This window comes from Chaetodon trifascialis, chromosome 9 (genome assembly GCF_039877785.1).
Source record: "Chaetodon trifascialis isolate fChaTrf1 chromosome 9, fChaTrf1.hap1, whole genome shotgun sequence".
Classification (NCBI taxonomy): domain Eukaryota; kingdom Metazoa; phylum Chordata; class Actinopteri; order Chaetodontiformes; family Chaetodontidae; genus Chaetodon; species Chaetodon trifascialis.
Window position 1 is genome coordinate 26624866 of NC_092064.1, and position 15810 is coordinate 26640675.

A 15810-nucleotide genomic window follows, 5' to 3' on the forward strand; every position below is an offset into this window, starting at 1 on the left:
ACTCATCAGGCACATTATGAGATTCTTCAGATGCAGGCTGAGGCTGACTGCTCTGATGTTAAAGAAACACATTTATGGGCCATGTGTTTGAAAAGTCTTTCCTCCTTTAAAGCTGATTGAGAGGAAGAGGTCAGGCCCGCAGTCCGTCATTGCAGACAGAGATGTGAGATGACTGAGCAGCATATAAATGTTTTGACAGAGTAATATATTATGTTGAGATGGCTGCGTGTGCCTTGAATAACTGGTGAAAGTGTGCCCCCTTGTGGTTGAAATATTACAAGCTGCTCTTTCATGCTTTCAAACCTACCACAGAGTCTTTGAAATGAACCATCACAACAGCTTAAGTGATCACAGAAAGTAATAAATAACGCATTTTTAAGCAACCAGCAAATGATCAACATTTGAACACGTCCGCCCTCATTAATTAGCGCCTTTGTAGTTACAAAACCTCTGGCGCATGTTCCAAGTGCAGTTGAAAAAAGTCACTTCCTCCTTCCAGATTTACGTAGGCGTCCGAAAGTGGAGGAGAAGTGCAGAGCCGACCTCTCACACAGTGAGAGAGGAGCGTCTTTATCAGCTGAGGAGGCAGATGTGGCCGCAGAGGTGGAGTTCAGGCGCCCCAGTGACACATCACTTGTCTGTCCATTGTGAAGCTGTGAGACTGAGCCTGAAAGGGCCCCGCCGGCATGACCGAGGGGCCCTGCAAGTGCTTCCTGATTCCCCTTTCCGAGTCCCTCCAGGTGGGCCTGAAACGTAGAGGTCTGTTGCTCCAGCGAGAGGAAACTCTCCTGCACCTTGTCAAACTGTAAAGAGAGAGAGGTCTTTAGTTCCCATAAACAACATGCTGCTGTTTGTCTACCAGGCGAAGCTTCGTGTACCCGCTCGATGTTGGACTGAAGCAGCAGCTCCGGCCAGATGGACTCGCTGCTGCTGCTCACACTGTTGCTCACATGAGTGTGACTCCAGGTTAACTCCTGTGGAACAAGGCAGAGGGGATTTCTGAGTGAAGACAGCAGTAAATGTCAGACAGCGTGTTCACTGCAGGAGGAGAGCTTTACCTGCAGCAGCAGAGTGCTGTCCTTCAGATGAGCCTGGCAGCGCTGAAGCTTGTTCCTGTGGCGACCCAAGACTGCGAACAGTGTCTTTGCCAAACAGATGAGAGCATCACAAACAGCACTCAAGAGCAAAGACAAAAGCTCTTGCAATCACCAGGATTCACGGTTCTTCAAAGAAACTAAACCTAACAAGACAACTGCTGTCATTGTAGACCAAACCGGACAAAAACGAAAAGGAAATATATTCCCAGCTTTAAGTAAAAAGCTGTAAAAGTCATTAGGATAAAACTAATCCAACATGATACCACCACAACCACAGGACTGCAGACCTTCACACCTGCTTACCTCTGCGTCAGTCTGGGCAGAGGCCAGGTCCCCGTGGCCCCGGCTCCCCTCTTTGGTGAGCGTGACCCCAGTGTGCAGCTCCTCCAGCTGAGCCCAGAGGTCGTCTAGGCCCTCCAGCATGCCTTTCACGCTGGCTTCAAAATCCCCCTGCACCTGGATGAGTCTACGCAGTGCTCCCATCCTGTCAGAGAGGCGCATGTGATGTTAATCCAACTGAACCCAGTTTCCAGGCGTGCACACTGATGCTGGACCTCACCTCTGCTGCAGGTAGTCGCGGATGAGCTTCACTTTGTCTGTCAGGACCGAGTCTCCGTCCTCCTCCTCCAGTGTCGCCTCTGACCCAGGATCAGCCTTCTCAAGCGCGTGAGACACTGACTACAGTGACAAAGAGAGGATTCAGAGGGTCGGCTTTAGTTTTGTGGGATTGTTTGCTAAAGCTACTTCAGACTACCTCTATTAAATGTATGCAGCATGTGGCTGTGCAGCACTCGGGGTAAATACATCCACTGAAAGCCATGTGTTAATTTACTTGAGCATCATATAAAAACCTAAAGAGATGAAGATAGTGTTGCATTTTATATCCATTTTGCACTGACACATCTGTTTCACACATGCAACTGTCCAAAGATGCATTTCCATACTGTTTAAAAATGCCAAAACACATAAAATCTATTTTTTTTATAAATGATAAAGCCCAGCATGGGACAGTTACACAATAAATGGGCTTGCAGCATTGGAAGGGGGAATATGATTTAGACAGGACATAAAATTATGGCATTCCTAGCAGCCTTTTGATGCTATAAAGCTCATGGCAAAAAGTTTAGCCTGAGGCTTGTGCTGGAAGAAAAGGCCGTAGTCTTGACCCGGCACGTCAGCACATTTCTAAGCATTAACCTCACAGCCAGTCGCAGCTGATTTCAGTTATTCGTCCTCGACGTATTTCGTCATGAACTTCTGTGTTGTACAGGGAGAAAGTCTGACCTCCTCGGCGGAGCTGGAATTCAAAAAAGAAAGTGGAGGAAATTCTGCATCTTTGCAACCCATTCAATACTTCATAAAAGATATAATAACCTGAATTAAAAGCGTCGCACCAAAAGACAAACAGGCTGGCTGACCTGCTGACACTGGCGTCATTCAGAGTGTGTGCTGCAGCACTGACAGGAAACACATGAGGAGACAAAGCGGTCAAGTTTCTCTGCACTGCCAATATGGTTAATTCAGAGCGCAGACAACAACAGCTCAGTGATGGTGTGTGTTGCCCCGGGGCTAGACTGTCTGTGTGTGCCTGAGCGCGAGGTCTGATCTCTGTAATACACCGACAAAGACGGCACTGATCTACATGCAGAGAGTGACTGAAAACACAGGAGACGACAGGCATTGCTGCAGGCTGCTGTGTGTGGCAGGGACAGGGGGTATTTTGCTTCCTGAAGGCGGTTTCCTCCCTCTCACCTCCAGCCTGGAGAGGAGAGGCTTTATGTGGGGCACGCAGGGGTCCGAGAGGGGCTCCTGAAGCACACACAGCAGCAGGCCGTCGGCCAGGGCGAGGGCCAGAGAACCGCCGTGGCCCGGGCTCCTCGGCTGGGACGTGCTGGAGAAGAAAGGACACCACAGTGAGTGTGCGTCCAGATGTGTTTGAAAAGTTTATGATTTCGTTAGCAATTTGTCAAAATTGACATCCGTAGAAGCTGCTGAGCAACTTCTGGCTCACTTGGGGTGAGGAAATGTCCGACACATGCAGTGAACACAGCACTAAATCTGGCCTATAGGGTGTTTGATGAATATCTATGTCTGTCTGCTGTCAAAAAATGCTAAAGTTTGATGTCAACTAATGAAGGAGTGACTGTAAAATCAAGTCTCACCACGAGCACTGGTTCCTCCTGCTTTCAGTCACAACCTCCTGCTGTATCCTCGGTGGAGGCTCCCCCTTGAATTGAAGCGAAGTCACTGAATAAACATAACACCATTAAACACGCCAACACGGCCGAGTGAGATTCAGCTCACGCGGCTGCGCTCACCTGCTCCTGTCCTGGCTGGAGGCAGCGCTTCAGGGCATGGACACAACCTCCCAGAAGCATCCACAGCAAGCACACCAGCAGGAGCCTCCAGCACACATCCACCAGTAACAGAGAGGGGTGCAGGGGCTCCTCCGCCTGGGCCTGGCAGACCGACCACACCGCACCGGGCAGAGCGAATCTGTGGCAGCCTCTCCAGGGTCGAAGTGTCCTCAGAGTCTGTGACCAAGATGACTGCTGTGGCTGAGGGACAGCTGATGTCTGGCTCAAGCTGAGTAACAGAGACAGATGGACAGAGAGAGAACAGGTTGACTTTAAACTTGAAATTAAAATGGAAGGAAAACATGTGAAAATCGTCATGCAAATCCATTTTGTGACCAATTTTAATTGACTGAAATCTTATAATATATCTAATGACTTTATAGCGACACAAACTTTCAGATTTCTTTTTTCTGGAGTTTAAAGTTTTAATGGTCTGAACAACGCTTTGCCACACAGCATCCATTTACAATGATGGACCAGCTGTTGCTGTCCATCCGAGTCAAAGAGGTTAATCCCTAAACCAGCACTGAGCTGTATAATTTATAGTCCCTTCAGGTGTTTTAGCACATGTGTAATGGTAAGCAGTTAGATGTGAACCCAGAGGAGTGACACGTTGACAGACATACGCCTAATGGAGCAGAAAAGCATTTGCTGTCAACAGTCTGAGCAGAGAAATGCAGGAGAACCATCATTTCACAGATTTCTCCTCCTACAGCAGCAGACAAACGGAGACTCGTCTCTCCAACGCTGATTCAAATGAAAGGCCAGCTGTTGAGTGACACACAGGTCTACCTACCTGAGCAGCTCCCGCCCGCCCCCGGCAGCTTCTCCCTCTCCATCCTCCCTCACCTCCTCCGTCCTCTCTCCCTGCCCTGGACAGCTGGGGCAGGTGACTGTTAACCGAGGCATTGGAGCAACACAGACGCAGACATGCTGGTGAAACTGAGAGCAATTAGTCGGACAACACACACCTGCTCAGAACCTGACGAGCTCTCCAACACGACAAGCTCGCTGAACTGGTTGGACTGGAAGATTCGTTTAATCTGGGTAGTGGCTTTTTCCTTTTCCCACATTCTGTCTTTGCAGGAATGTGTTAAACATACTGATCGTGACTGTGTGGAGGACAAGCCCTGCTCCACCCAGATACACCCAGAGTCAACGTCACCCCTCCAACAGCCACTTCTGACTCACTGTCACTCACACCTGATGGGATTTAAAAAGCATTAAACTGATCCTTCACAGCAAACAGTTTACAAACCCATTTAAAATCATTAACGCTCAAACATAACTGAGGTCAGCACTCTCCATCATTGTTTGACAGTCTTAAAATGCGGCAGGACTCGTCTCCGTCCTCTGAAGCCATGCTGCCATCTAGCAGTGAGAAGAAGAAGAACATCCACACAAATCAGGCTCCAATTAACCTCAAGAAACGCCATGATGAAATTGTTTGGGCGCCACTTGCTCCCGAGTTCAACACATTCACGATGAAGTGAACGGAAAACACAACGTGCACGTAGAAAAGAATTGAATTCCTCAACACGTGGACAAAAGGACAAAGACAGCTGCAACAATAGGAATCGCTGAAGACGACCAAACTCAGAAAACTGCAGCTGGATTTTATTTTGCATGTCTGTTGTCAGAGAATATAAATAACGGGCACATTAAGAGCATTTTATGATTCAGTGCATTAACCTGTGTCATGGGAACTTATTGTACAAGTAAATAATGAAAATCTAAGACTTTAAACAAGAAACAAAAGTACTTTTTCAGTCTGAAGATAAGCTCCAGCACCAGGCATGCCTTGCTCACCAACACTTCAGCAGGATGGGTGATTGTTATGAGGTTTGAACACGACTGAGTGGCCTGTGAAGGAGACATGCTGAGTGACAATATCCCCTGAAGGATACCCACAAATACTATGCTTCCCTTTAAGTACCAAACCCAAATTAGGATTTAATGAGGGGGATTAATACAGTGGGATTAGCTGCTACGCTTTCAGATGCAAACCTGTGACGCTGTCCCGAAATATTTCAAATTTTAGCACCAAATATTTTGTACTTGTGTCACTTGTCCTCTAAAGTGTCACTCAGGACATTTTGTATTTGGCTTCAAGCTTCTATAAAACCACCTGAAAGGCTCCTACACCCGTCTGGCTGCAGCGATGCACAGGTGTGCTCCGGGACCCTGTGACATCACTGCTGCAGCAGGTGTGGTCGCAGATAGAAGCAAGCACACCAACCACACCTTACATTTCTGGGTGTCAAGCTTTGAGGGGAGAGGGTGTAGCCCCCAGCTAATAACAGCATGTAGAGTGCGAGGACAGGAAACAAAGAGGTGCCAGATCGAAAGAAGTCCTTTTCAACTTTGACTGTTGTGCAGCGACTAATCCTCCTCATTCTGCCTTTCAGTGCCTGTTCTCGTACAGTTCAGTCTGTGATCATCACTTTCTGACGTCAAAAACAAAATGATTCAATACGTTAGTGACTTTAAATCGACTGTAACTCTACAAACTCTGCAAGTCTTTCAAAAGCAAATGAAAAGCAAAACTTTCAGAACACCCAAAGCTGCTGGGAGCATTCAGCGAGACTTGGAAGATTGTTTGCTTTTCTGAATTTTTACTATGAAAAACAGGTATTTTTGTCATCATCGCAACTACAACAGCTGTGATTTATAGGAAAATTCAGAGAAGGGGTTCACATACATGACAATAGACGGTGCGTTGGGCAAAAACATACTGACCTGTTTTGGAAGGAACTGCTGCTTTGTTTCAGTATTTTCTTATATTTTTCAGTTCTGTATTTCTGTCCAGGCTTTTATTTACAAATACAATAGTTTAAGAAATGTCTGTAACTTTACAAATGTGTAAAATGGGCCCTCGAATCTGCAGGACTGAGGAACAAACACCTGACAGTGATGGCTCTCATTCTCCTTGTTTACGTCTTTGATAGTGATGTAACGTCAGCTGGCTCGATGAAAATCTTTCTGAAGGAATCTACACTTCACACAGCGCCGTGACTTCAAACCAAGCGCTGAGCTCTCTACCGGCTTTATTTTCTCAGCTCATCCAACGTCGTAACACTTTACACACACATAAAACTGTGCTGGTTATTAATTCATCCTCATTTTAGCTCTGCATGTACAGAAGTCTGCTTCCATGTGCATATGACTGGTTGTTCATCTATGTGCATACAAGCTGCTGAGGTCTACATGCAGGATCGGCCCGTGGGTCCGCGCTGGGTTTGCAGAGGTCATCGCTGTACACTTCAGGGTTTCGTGATGTGAACTTCGCTTGTGCCGCTGCCATTGGTGGTTGTGGTGATGATGTACTGCGTGGTGGCTTGCTGATTGGCCGGCTGCTGCTCCAGATGTTCAGCGTGGGCCTGGCTCGCGCTCTGAGGAACAGTCTGTTTGGTCTCCAGCTCGGTCTGACCCTCGGAGATAACGTAGTGCGTCTGCAGGACGGGGGCGACAACGTCTTTAGTTCAATCAGACTTTCTGCTCATTTCTGCTTATTTATCGTCTGGCTGAAACTGCCTCAGCTGTGCAGGACACCGTGACGGTCATTCTCATCTATCACACCGCGCTCACTCACCGTTTTCACCTGGTTGCTGTTGACTCCAGACACAGGTGTGCTGGCCTCAGCGATCACATACTGCGCGTGAGGTACGGCCATCATCTGGATCTCAGACGCTGCAACAGTAAAAAGTTAACACATGAACCTGACAGGTAATCATACAGCACAGAGCCACCAAAACATGCAGTCTGACTGGTCGACGTGGGAGCATGCATGTGACTCACAGTAGCCCCTGTAGTTCCAGTTCCCGGGTATGTAAGCATGCTGCACAGTCCCCTGCTGCTGCTGCTGCTGCTGCTGCTGCTGCTGCTGTTGCTGCTGCTGCTGCTGCTGCTGCTGCTGCTGCTGCTGCTGCTGCTGCTGCTGGGTGCTGCTGGTCGGCAGAGTGTGACTCTGAGCTAAGGTGACAGGGGTCAGCTGGGTGGGGCTCAGTTCCTGAGTAGGCTGCTGGGAGGTGGGGCTTAGAGGCTGACCTGTGACCTGAAAGAGACAGAAGAGGTGGTCCTGTAAGTATTCTGTTATCAAGCCCACATCCTGTCTTATAAAGTCATTACGGGTTTGAAATTCCTCATCATCCAAACTCCAGAGTCAGTGCAATGAGCGTTTACCTGGGTGGACCCTTGTGCAGTGCCCGAGGGCTCTGTGACCTGGATGTGCTGCACCTGGATGGAGTGCTGGCTGTAGCCATGAGGGTCATGCAGCTGACTCACATCTACTGTCGGGTGCTGGGAATGTGGGGAGGAAGCCTGCGAAACACAGAAGACATCAACTTGCAGGACCATTTTTCATAAATGTGGCTAAACAAAACAAGCTACTTTAATCTTCACATGACATTTTCAAAGTACAGCAGGAAATAAAAGGCAGCTAACTTGCCGAAATGTTTGAAACCTACATGTCAAAGCAGCTTTCGGGACACAGAGAAGTTAAAAAACATACAACACGGATCTTACCGGAGCCACCTGCACCACCTGCAGCTGGATGTGTTGCGGCTGGGACAGGCTGCCTCCGGCCTGAGACACAGGGATGTACTGGATCCTCTGGTAGTCTCCCTGTGCGGTGCGGTAGTCTGTGGTCAGTGTTTGAGAAAGCTCCGTCATGGCCTGGGTCAGCAGATCTGTGGTCTGCGGAGAAAATAAACCCTAAAGTTAGATGACCTTTATTTCTTTTCTTCTTTGCTGCTTCTGCTACATAAAGTCCACTTTTACATTCACACGCTCTTTGCTGTGACTGCTTTTTTGTTTAATACATATTTTCGTGCAAGACGTGACATCTTTGGACAGAAATCCACTGAGCGCTGCTGCTCGACGTGCATGTCTGTAACTCTTCCTTACCACGACAGCCTCAGCTGTGGTCCCGTCTGCGCTGATGACTGCAGGAGTGCTACTGATCACAGCTGTAGTCAGAGGAGTCTGGATGGTGTTGGTGAGTTGGGCAAACTCTGGATGTTTCTTCCTGATGTGCTGGACCATCTTAGTCTGAGATACAAGCACACAGGAAGTTACCAGGTGGGGTATGAGATACACGCACACAGCTACAGTCCATCTCTGTTTAAGTGCTTGCACAGATTTCCAGTGAAGTAAAACAGACAGAGCTCCTCGCTAACCTTGCTGCTGTACTGCTTGGCACAGTGTGGGCAACAGACCGGCGCAGTGGCAATGGTGCCAGTCAGCTGGGTGTGCGTGCTCAACATGGGGTCTGGCTCTCCGGGAGCAGCCGGACGCAATTTACGGATGCTGGGAGGCAGTTCTGCCCCGGGGTGGTTCTTCAGTATGTGGGCTTTCCTCTTGCTGGCACTCTTGTACACCTGCACAGACATCAGTCCATTCATTAATAACTGAAAGGTTCAGAATTTGAGGTGAAGCAGAAGTTTCACTCTTAGATTGAAGGCATCAACTTTCATGCTGCACTCTGGTATTAAATAAAAAATATCATTGGTAAGTCTCCTCCAAAGCTCACTGTGCACATGACAGAAGGGGAACACAAACCTTGTCACAATACTGGCAGAAGTAGTCCCTGTTGGGCTTGATAATTGGCAGCGTTAGCTCTGGCACATCATCGATACGCATCTCTGGATGACGCTTGGACAAATGATTGACCTGTAAGCAGAAAAATAAAGCTAAGCGTACCGCAGTTCAGTCTCACCAAATGAAAAGGTTTCTGCGGGTTGTTGCTCACCAGCATTCCTCTGCGTCTGAATCCCATCATGCACACTCTGCATTTGAACATGAAGCTCTCGAAGTCGGTGGTGGGCACCTTCAGTTTGAGGGTTTTGGAGCGGTGGATTCGGTCGGCCTTCTTCGCCTCTCTGTCCGGATTGTGCATGCGCTGCATGTGTTCCCGCAGCTTATCCTTCCTCTTAACGTCACAGAAGGAACAGAATGGCCACATAAGACGTCACGCATCTATAATCTGACACTACCGACTGTTTCCTCGTCTTACCTTGAACTGTTTGCCACAGGTCGAACACAGGAAGTCCTTGCGGTCAGAGTGGCGTAACATGTGCAAGCGCAGTTTGTCAGGCCGGCAAAACGCCTTTTCACAGTCTGGGCATTGGAAGATCTTCTCTGAATGGAAGCAGCGAATGTGCTTCTTCACCTGAGGAAGACAACACTTTGTAGTCAGTGTCTTAATGTAGTGTCGTCAAATCCTCTTCCCATACCCTCGCCGCATCACCCTGTAAGAGACATTCATTACTAACCTGGATGAAGTCAGTAAACGTCTTCTTGCAGGACGGACAGGTGAAGCAGCCGTCCACAGCATGCACCCCGACGTGGTCTTTGAGCAGGTCCAGCCTTTCAAAGGTTTCTGGGCATAAGAGACAAGAGTAGGAGCGGTTCTCTGTGTGCACCAGCAGATGGTCCTCCAGGGCCGAGTCACTCATGAAGCTCTTGCTGCAAATGTGGCAGGAAAAGGCGTAGGCGTCCCGGCCGTGGACCCGCAGGTGCTGATCCAGCTTGTCTTTGTCCCGGAAGGCCTTGCCACAGTGGGTGCATTTGAAAGGACGGAAACTCTTCCTGATGAACAGGTGCTGCAGAGCTGCGTTCTGACATGGGACAGAGGAGCAAAGGAACCACTAGCAAAAAACTCAAAAGTGTTTGTCTCATGGATCTGCAGAGACATGAGGAGGCATATCCTGACATGTCACATGAGCAATAATATTACTGAACATGACAAAAGAAGCTCATGTTTTCTGTCATCCCACCTACCTGTACATCCATCTTTGAGGGACGCATGCATTGAGGAAGAGAGGCACACTGTTGTAAAGCAAATCATGGCCACCGTGACACCAAATAAACTATCCACAGCACTGTCGCCTTTCAGGTAATGCAGACACAACATCTACACCTGGTATCAAAATGGGATCTGTAAATCTATCTCCCGGTGTGTTGCAGCAGCACGTCGCTTCTCTGTAACTACATAAATGACGTGCCTTGTTAAAAGCAGATCAGCTGCACAGAGACAGTTATCTCTGACTGTAAATCATTCATTTCCCAGCTGTACTGCTTTCACGTTTCATGCCAGTCTGTTGAATAACATGTCCTTTGGTGCTTTCGTGGTGCAGAAGAGACGTATAATCAGTAATCAGAGGCCTGTCTCTTTCAGCCTGCTCACTTGCTTGTTCTCTAAATTTGAACAACTTGTACTTTATGTCGACTAAAAACAAATATCCTTGTGTTGTGCAGCCTACGGATTGTGTTTACTCACAATGCGAGCCAGACCGATCCAGACCCAGAGGAGATGTCCAGATTCAGATCACGTTTTAACACCAGGTGTGCATGTGGTCAGAGCCTCGTCTTACCCGTATCCTCTTGGCACGGCGCATGTCCTGAGATGTGAGGTGGGCGTCTGATTGGCTGCTCTGTGCCGGGTCCTCCTTCAGCGCAACCGGCAGATCCGTGTTGGAGGGCGGACTGACAGACTCTGGGACCGGCTCCCCTGCAGGAGGCAGAAGCTGGCCCTCTGCCTCATTCACAGCCTCCACCTCCGGCTCCATCTCCACCACCTTCAGCCCGTTCTGAGCGACCTCCACTCGCTCCTCCAGCGGCTTCTCCGTCAGTTCCAGCATCTCCTGATTAATGAGGGAATTAAAAAACAAATGCTAAGTAATTCAGCTACGTATTTGAGGCCAAACATTTCAATCACAGTTTCACCGGTGTGTCCCTCACTGTTGTCTTGTCTCCACCAGCATCTAATGGTGGATCCAAACGGATAAATTTAGGAGGCCGTCCCGGTCTTCTTCCCGTCCCAAATCTCCTCCTGCCTCGTCCTCGACTGCGGCCTCTGGATCTGAGAGAGGAAAGGAACCGTGAACAGGTCATTTGGGCTCTAATGTTGTGGAAACTAAAGAGAAAATCTAAAATAAGGCTTCACCTGGTAACAGAGTTTAATTTGTCATCGTGCATGTTGAGATGTTGCTGCAGCTGTTCAGAGCTCACAAAGCGACGGTTACACTCATAGCAAGGCCAGTTCTTCTCTTGCTCCCGCAGCACTGAAGGAACAAGAAAAGTCAGGACTGCGAAGCTCCGCTGCTGTTTCAGCAGTTTGTAAAGGGACACATGCCGTCACAGCAGGGCTGAGAAATGGTGATGTGCAGACTCACCTTTTCTCTCCTCTTCTGTAACATCGTGGATCTTCTGATTGACAAACTCTGCGTATGATGCCGCGTACCACACCTGCAGAAGGAAACATCATGAAAACACTGATTACGACGGTCTAATCTGATATCCTAAATGGAGTAAAGGGAGTAGCACTTATGAAACAGGACAAACACGCACGCTGTATGCGTAATGCTACAGGCAAACTGCACCACCCGGGGCTGACCTTGAGCTCCTGCTTGGGTTGGATGTTCTTGATGGTTGTGTAGAATATCTCTGAGCCGTACTGATAGGCCACCAGGTTCTGCTCCAGGTGGTTCTGAGCGGGTCTCACAAACATCATCCAGTTGCAGCTGTCTTCATCAGAAAGGTCCAACCACATGTCGTCAGGCTTCTCTCCATCTTTCTCTGCATCCAGCATGCACAGCTGAGACCACAAGGACAAATCATCGTTCACAAAAACAGGTTTTTGGTTTTGTTTCTTTACAATATGACTACGAAGTTTGGATGTTTGTAGTATGAGTGGATAACAAGAGACAGAGACCGTTTTACCTTCAGATGAATGTAGTGCTCCTGAAGCTCGCTCTGAGGAACCAGAGGTCCCTCCACGGGACCGAACTGTGTGCGCTTCGGGATGCGTCTCTTGGAGAACACCCCGCCCAGGAAGCGATCGATGTAGAGGACCAGAGGCAGACTGGCCCGGGCCTTGGACATCACCGGCCGGCTGGGGATGGGGTGCAGAGGGCCGTGCTTCAGACACACAGAGGGGTTGGCATTATTACACTCCTCACACCCTGAGAGGCCACAAAAAGGAGAAATTAGTAAGACAGAATCCACCTGCTGCAGAGACATGATGTGTGATTTCAATCATTTTGGCATCACAGTTTTTATCATGATGATCAACTTAAACCCTGAAAGGCGCACTATAAATAAATAAACTGTACTATTATTATTATTATTATTATTATTATTATGATTCTGTGTCTGCTCTACATGATGACTGAGACTCCTGAGCAGGCCGTCACTCACAGAGGCTGTGAGGGTTGAATGACTGAGGCTCACGAGGTTCCCAGTCATCCATGTCGGAGTCTTCATCCTCATCTTCATCAGAATCGTCCGTGGAGTCTGTGGCCCCGAGGGGACTGGTGGGGGGGTCCGCCATGTCAGCCATGGATGGGAGTGAATTGGACACAGACAGCTGCTCCTGCGGGAGTCATTTCACACAGTTAACACACACTCTTCTGTTTATCCTGATGAACACTGACGTCAGGCTTGTTCACATATAACAATAAAACAAGATTAATTTAAAGGAAAAATAATGAATCCTTGGTTTGTTTTCACAGCTAGATACCTTTTATGTATTAGAAACATTCATTGAGCATTTGTTTCTGAGGGACTGAATCTTAAAATGTCAGGCTGGGATGTTTCTGAAGATTATTTTTGGATATCGCATCGTATGACTTTATACTGTGTCTGCACCGCAAATGTGTTCGTGTAAATCATACATGAACTGCACCGAGTTGGACCTGCTGGAACAGCAAGCTGAATTTGTTATCACTGTACAGATGCGTCATCAAACAATCATGTTCACTTAGGTCTCTGTGCTGCAGACAAACAGTATTTCTTGTTTGGGAAGGTAAGCAGTACAGCGTGCCCTCACCTGGGAAACTGGCTCCAGGATCGCTTGGGGAGCCTCTGCGACATTACTGAGAACATGCAGATTAGCAGCATTCATGTTTTGTCCACTGGGCAGCAAAACGGTGACCTACGAATGAGATCACAGCGCTTTGAAGCGGAAACAGACATTGTTGGCGCCACCGCCGCATCACCACTTTGGAAATGAGAGTGAAGAAAGAAGCATTTTCTCTGAAGAGGTCACGTGAAACTGTCAGAATTATATTTGGAATAATAACACAGTAGTAGTAGTAGTACAGCAGTTCATTCACTCATTTAATCTATAATAGAGACATGAAAGCGGGTGGGAACCAGCATGAGATGACATCACCTGGTACACTTACCTGTTGGGTTGTACCATCCTGCTGAATGTACGCCACTTGTGGCTGATCAGCGAAGACAGTCTGAAAGAAAAGTTAAACAGAGTGTGTGTTATGAATTTTACATGTTCCCATAAGAGCCATGGGCTTCACATGTCTTGCCATGACGTCCTTGGACACAACACAAAAAAAGCACACCTGCTCTAAATAAGATCCCTTCTTACCTGTGTGCCATCTGCAGGGTGTATGTAGACCAGCGTGTGCTCTGCAGACTCCACAGAGGTATAGGAGCTCCCGTCTGCTGTGTAAACCACCTGCTGCTGCCCCCGGTCCCCCTGATCTCCACTGTACACGATCTGGGCCACTGTGCCGCCTTCAAAATGCACCTGCAACACACGTGCACGAGACCAGCTGCAGCATTATTACACTCTCTGACTGTGACTTAGCCCACATTAAAAAGTATACATGAGTGTTGAACAAATGAGGAGTTTATGAGGAAGAGGAGCCCCCTGACTGCTGAGCTCAGGGACAGCTCAGGAAGGGTGGCGGACCTGTGTGCCATTGCCTGAATCACTGTTTGCAGTCTGACTCCACACAGCAGAGGGTTCCTGCTTGGTCTCCATGGCAGCACGATGCCCCCAACCACTTCACCTGTCACTTCAGTCTGGAGACAGCCAGGGATGCCTGTAATGCACGCAGACGAGAGCACTGGGGTGATTTTCATATTAGTAATGCAACATGGTGATAATAGCTAATACCAAGGTGAAATATGCATGGCTGCATGAGTTTGAGGCTTCCAGGTCTTAGATAGCAGTAGAAATGTGTATACGGTCTGAAGTAGCTTCATGCATGAAGCCTCGCCTGTTTTATTAAGTCACATTATGTGCTAGACAGGCCTGTGTGGGGGGACCGCTGCATCAATGAGGCACTGCAGCAGCCATTTCTGAGCAAACTGGCCCTGAATTCAACCTCCGGTGTCACCTGCGACGGAGACTTTGGGTCTCCGGCCGCAGTTCGCCTCGGCTGTCAGGGCATGCTCGTCAAAATAAACCCGCATGTAGCTTCGCGTACAGAGCGGCCACATAGGACGCTCAGCGGGGGTACGAGCGAAAACGCGGTCACCGTTTGCTGACGAGGCCGCCCGGAAAACGGTGACTAAATACAACCGTGTGTCGGTACAAAAGCCGCCGTGAAAGATCGCGACTCTGTGATCTTATTCAGATATGTAGTTGGTATAATCAATAATAAATTCAATTCCCCCCTATTTTAACCCCGCAGGTTCTCAGTCCCAACTGGACCATACCACAAAAACCGGCGGTATAGAAACCCGGGCATTTACTGCACCGCGACATTAGCATTACGGCCATTTAGCCCCAATGTACGGCCGACCTTGGAGCCAAACATTACTTGTGATGCTTCAGGGCCTGAACCACATTCTGCGTTTTTTTAACAAAGCTCATAGTGAAGCGCTAAAAACCCGAATTATTTGGGTTGACCCACCCGTCCCCCCATTCTAGTTGAGCCCAGCCCTTCAAGTCTGCCGTGAACAAGGAAGAATGGGCTCCATTTTGGGTGGGACTAACAACAACAACCACATCCGAGGAGACCGAAAGAAAAAATAGATGTTTTCTGCTCGTTCAAATGCGCTAAAACAACCCGCACATTTAATTTATATTAACTGAACGATTGCCGAGTAGTCGAGCTACAGATCTGGCCGTCAAGCAATTCCTAGTTTTCTTACGTTTTGTGGAAAGCGTAGAAGTTGTTCTTACCTCACAATGGTAGCTGCAGAGATGGCTGCATTGCATATATTAACATAATCTGCCTAGCAACACGCAGGAGCGTGGCCCCCGATTGGTGTTTTTTTAGTCGTAGCAAAAGTAGCTTAATATTTTAAAACATTATCTCAACGAAAGAGTTAATGCATTAGCAGGAATTATATAATACAACGCTGGCCCAGTATGTTACCGCTGACATGTTTATTAATCGTGGTTAAAACTTCATGATCTATTTTAGTACAGCCAATCAGAAAAATAAAACACCGAAGTCGTCCAATTGAATTAAACTTCTTGTCCAAAGGCGTTCTTTGCGTTACTACTACATTTTTTCTACGTTTTGGTAGCAAAGCTAGTTTATGCTAACGTTGCGTAGGCCCTAAAAAATAGAAAGTATTTCCTTTCTAAAAAAACGAGT

At 48.0% G+C, this 15810-nt stretch overlaps 2 protein-coding genes across 2 annotated transcripts; both read right to left on the bottom strand.

Annotated features, from left to right (window-relative positions):
- Positions 1–369: 369 nt before the first annotated feature.
- On the bottom strand, positions 370–4527 carry LOC139336463 (uncharacterized). Its single transcript, XM_070970596.1, has 10 exons — positions 4437–4527; positions 4251–4347; positions 3416–3683; positions 3260–3324; positions 2850–2988; positions 1657–1775; positions 1401–1581; positions 1059–1142; positions 879–974; positions 370–803 (listed from the first exon to the last, which is right to left on the bottom strand). Exons 1-10 carry the CDS (start codon positions 4525–4527, stop codon positions 483–485), a joined length of 1461 nt encoding a protein of 486 aa, XP_070826697.1. The 3' UTR covers positions 370–482.
- Positions 4528–5038: 511 nt separating this feature from the next.
- On the bottom strand, positions 5039–15416 carry prdm10 (PR domain containing 10). Its single transcript, XM_070970723.1, has 23 exons — positions 15390–15416; positions 14169–14301; positions 13842–14003; positions 13642–13701; positions 13284–13388; positions 12653–12827; positions 12176–12417; positions 11850–12050; positions 11629–11701; positions 11400–11517; positions 11195–11315; positions 10828–11097; positions 9727–10071; positions 9468–9623; positions 9204–9383; positions 9014–9124; positions 8632–8832; positions 8360–8503; positions 7979–8149; positions 7637–7774; positions 7253–7508; positions 7047–7144; positions 5039–6906 (listed from the first exon to the last, which is right to left on the bottom strand). Exons 2-23 carry the CDS (start codon positions 14238–14240, stop codon positions 6718–6720), a joined length of 3588 nt encoding a protein of 1195 aa, XP_070826824.1. The 5' UTR covers positions 14241–14301; positions 15390–15416; the 3' UTR covers positions 5039–6717.
- Between the last annotated feature and the right edge of the window lie 394 nt (positions 15417–15810).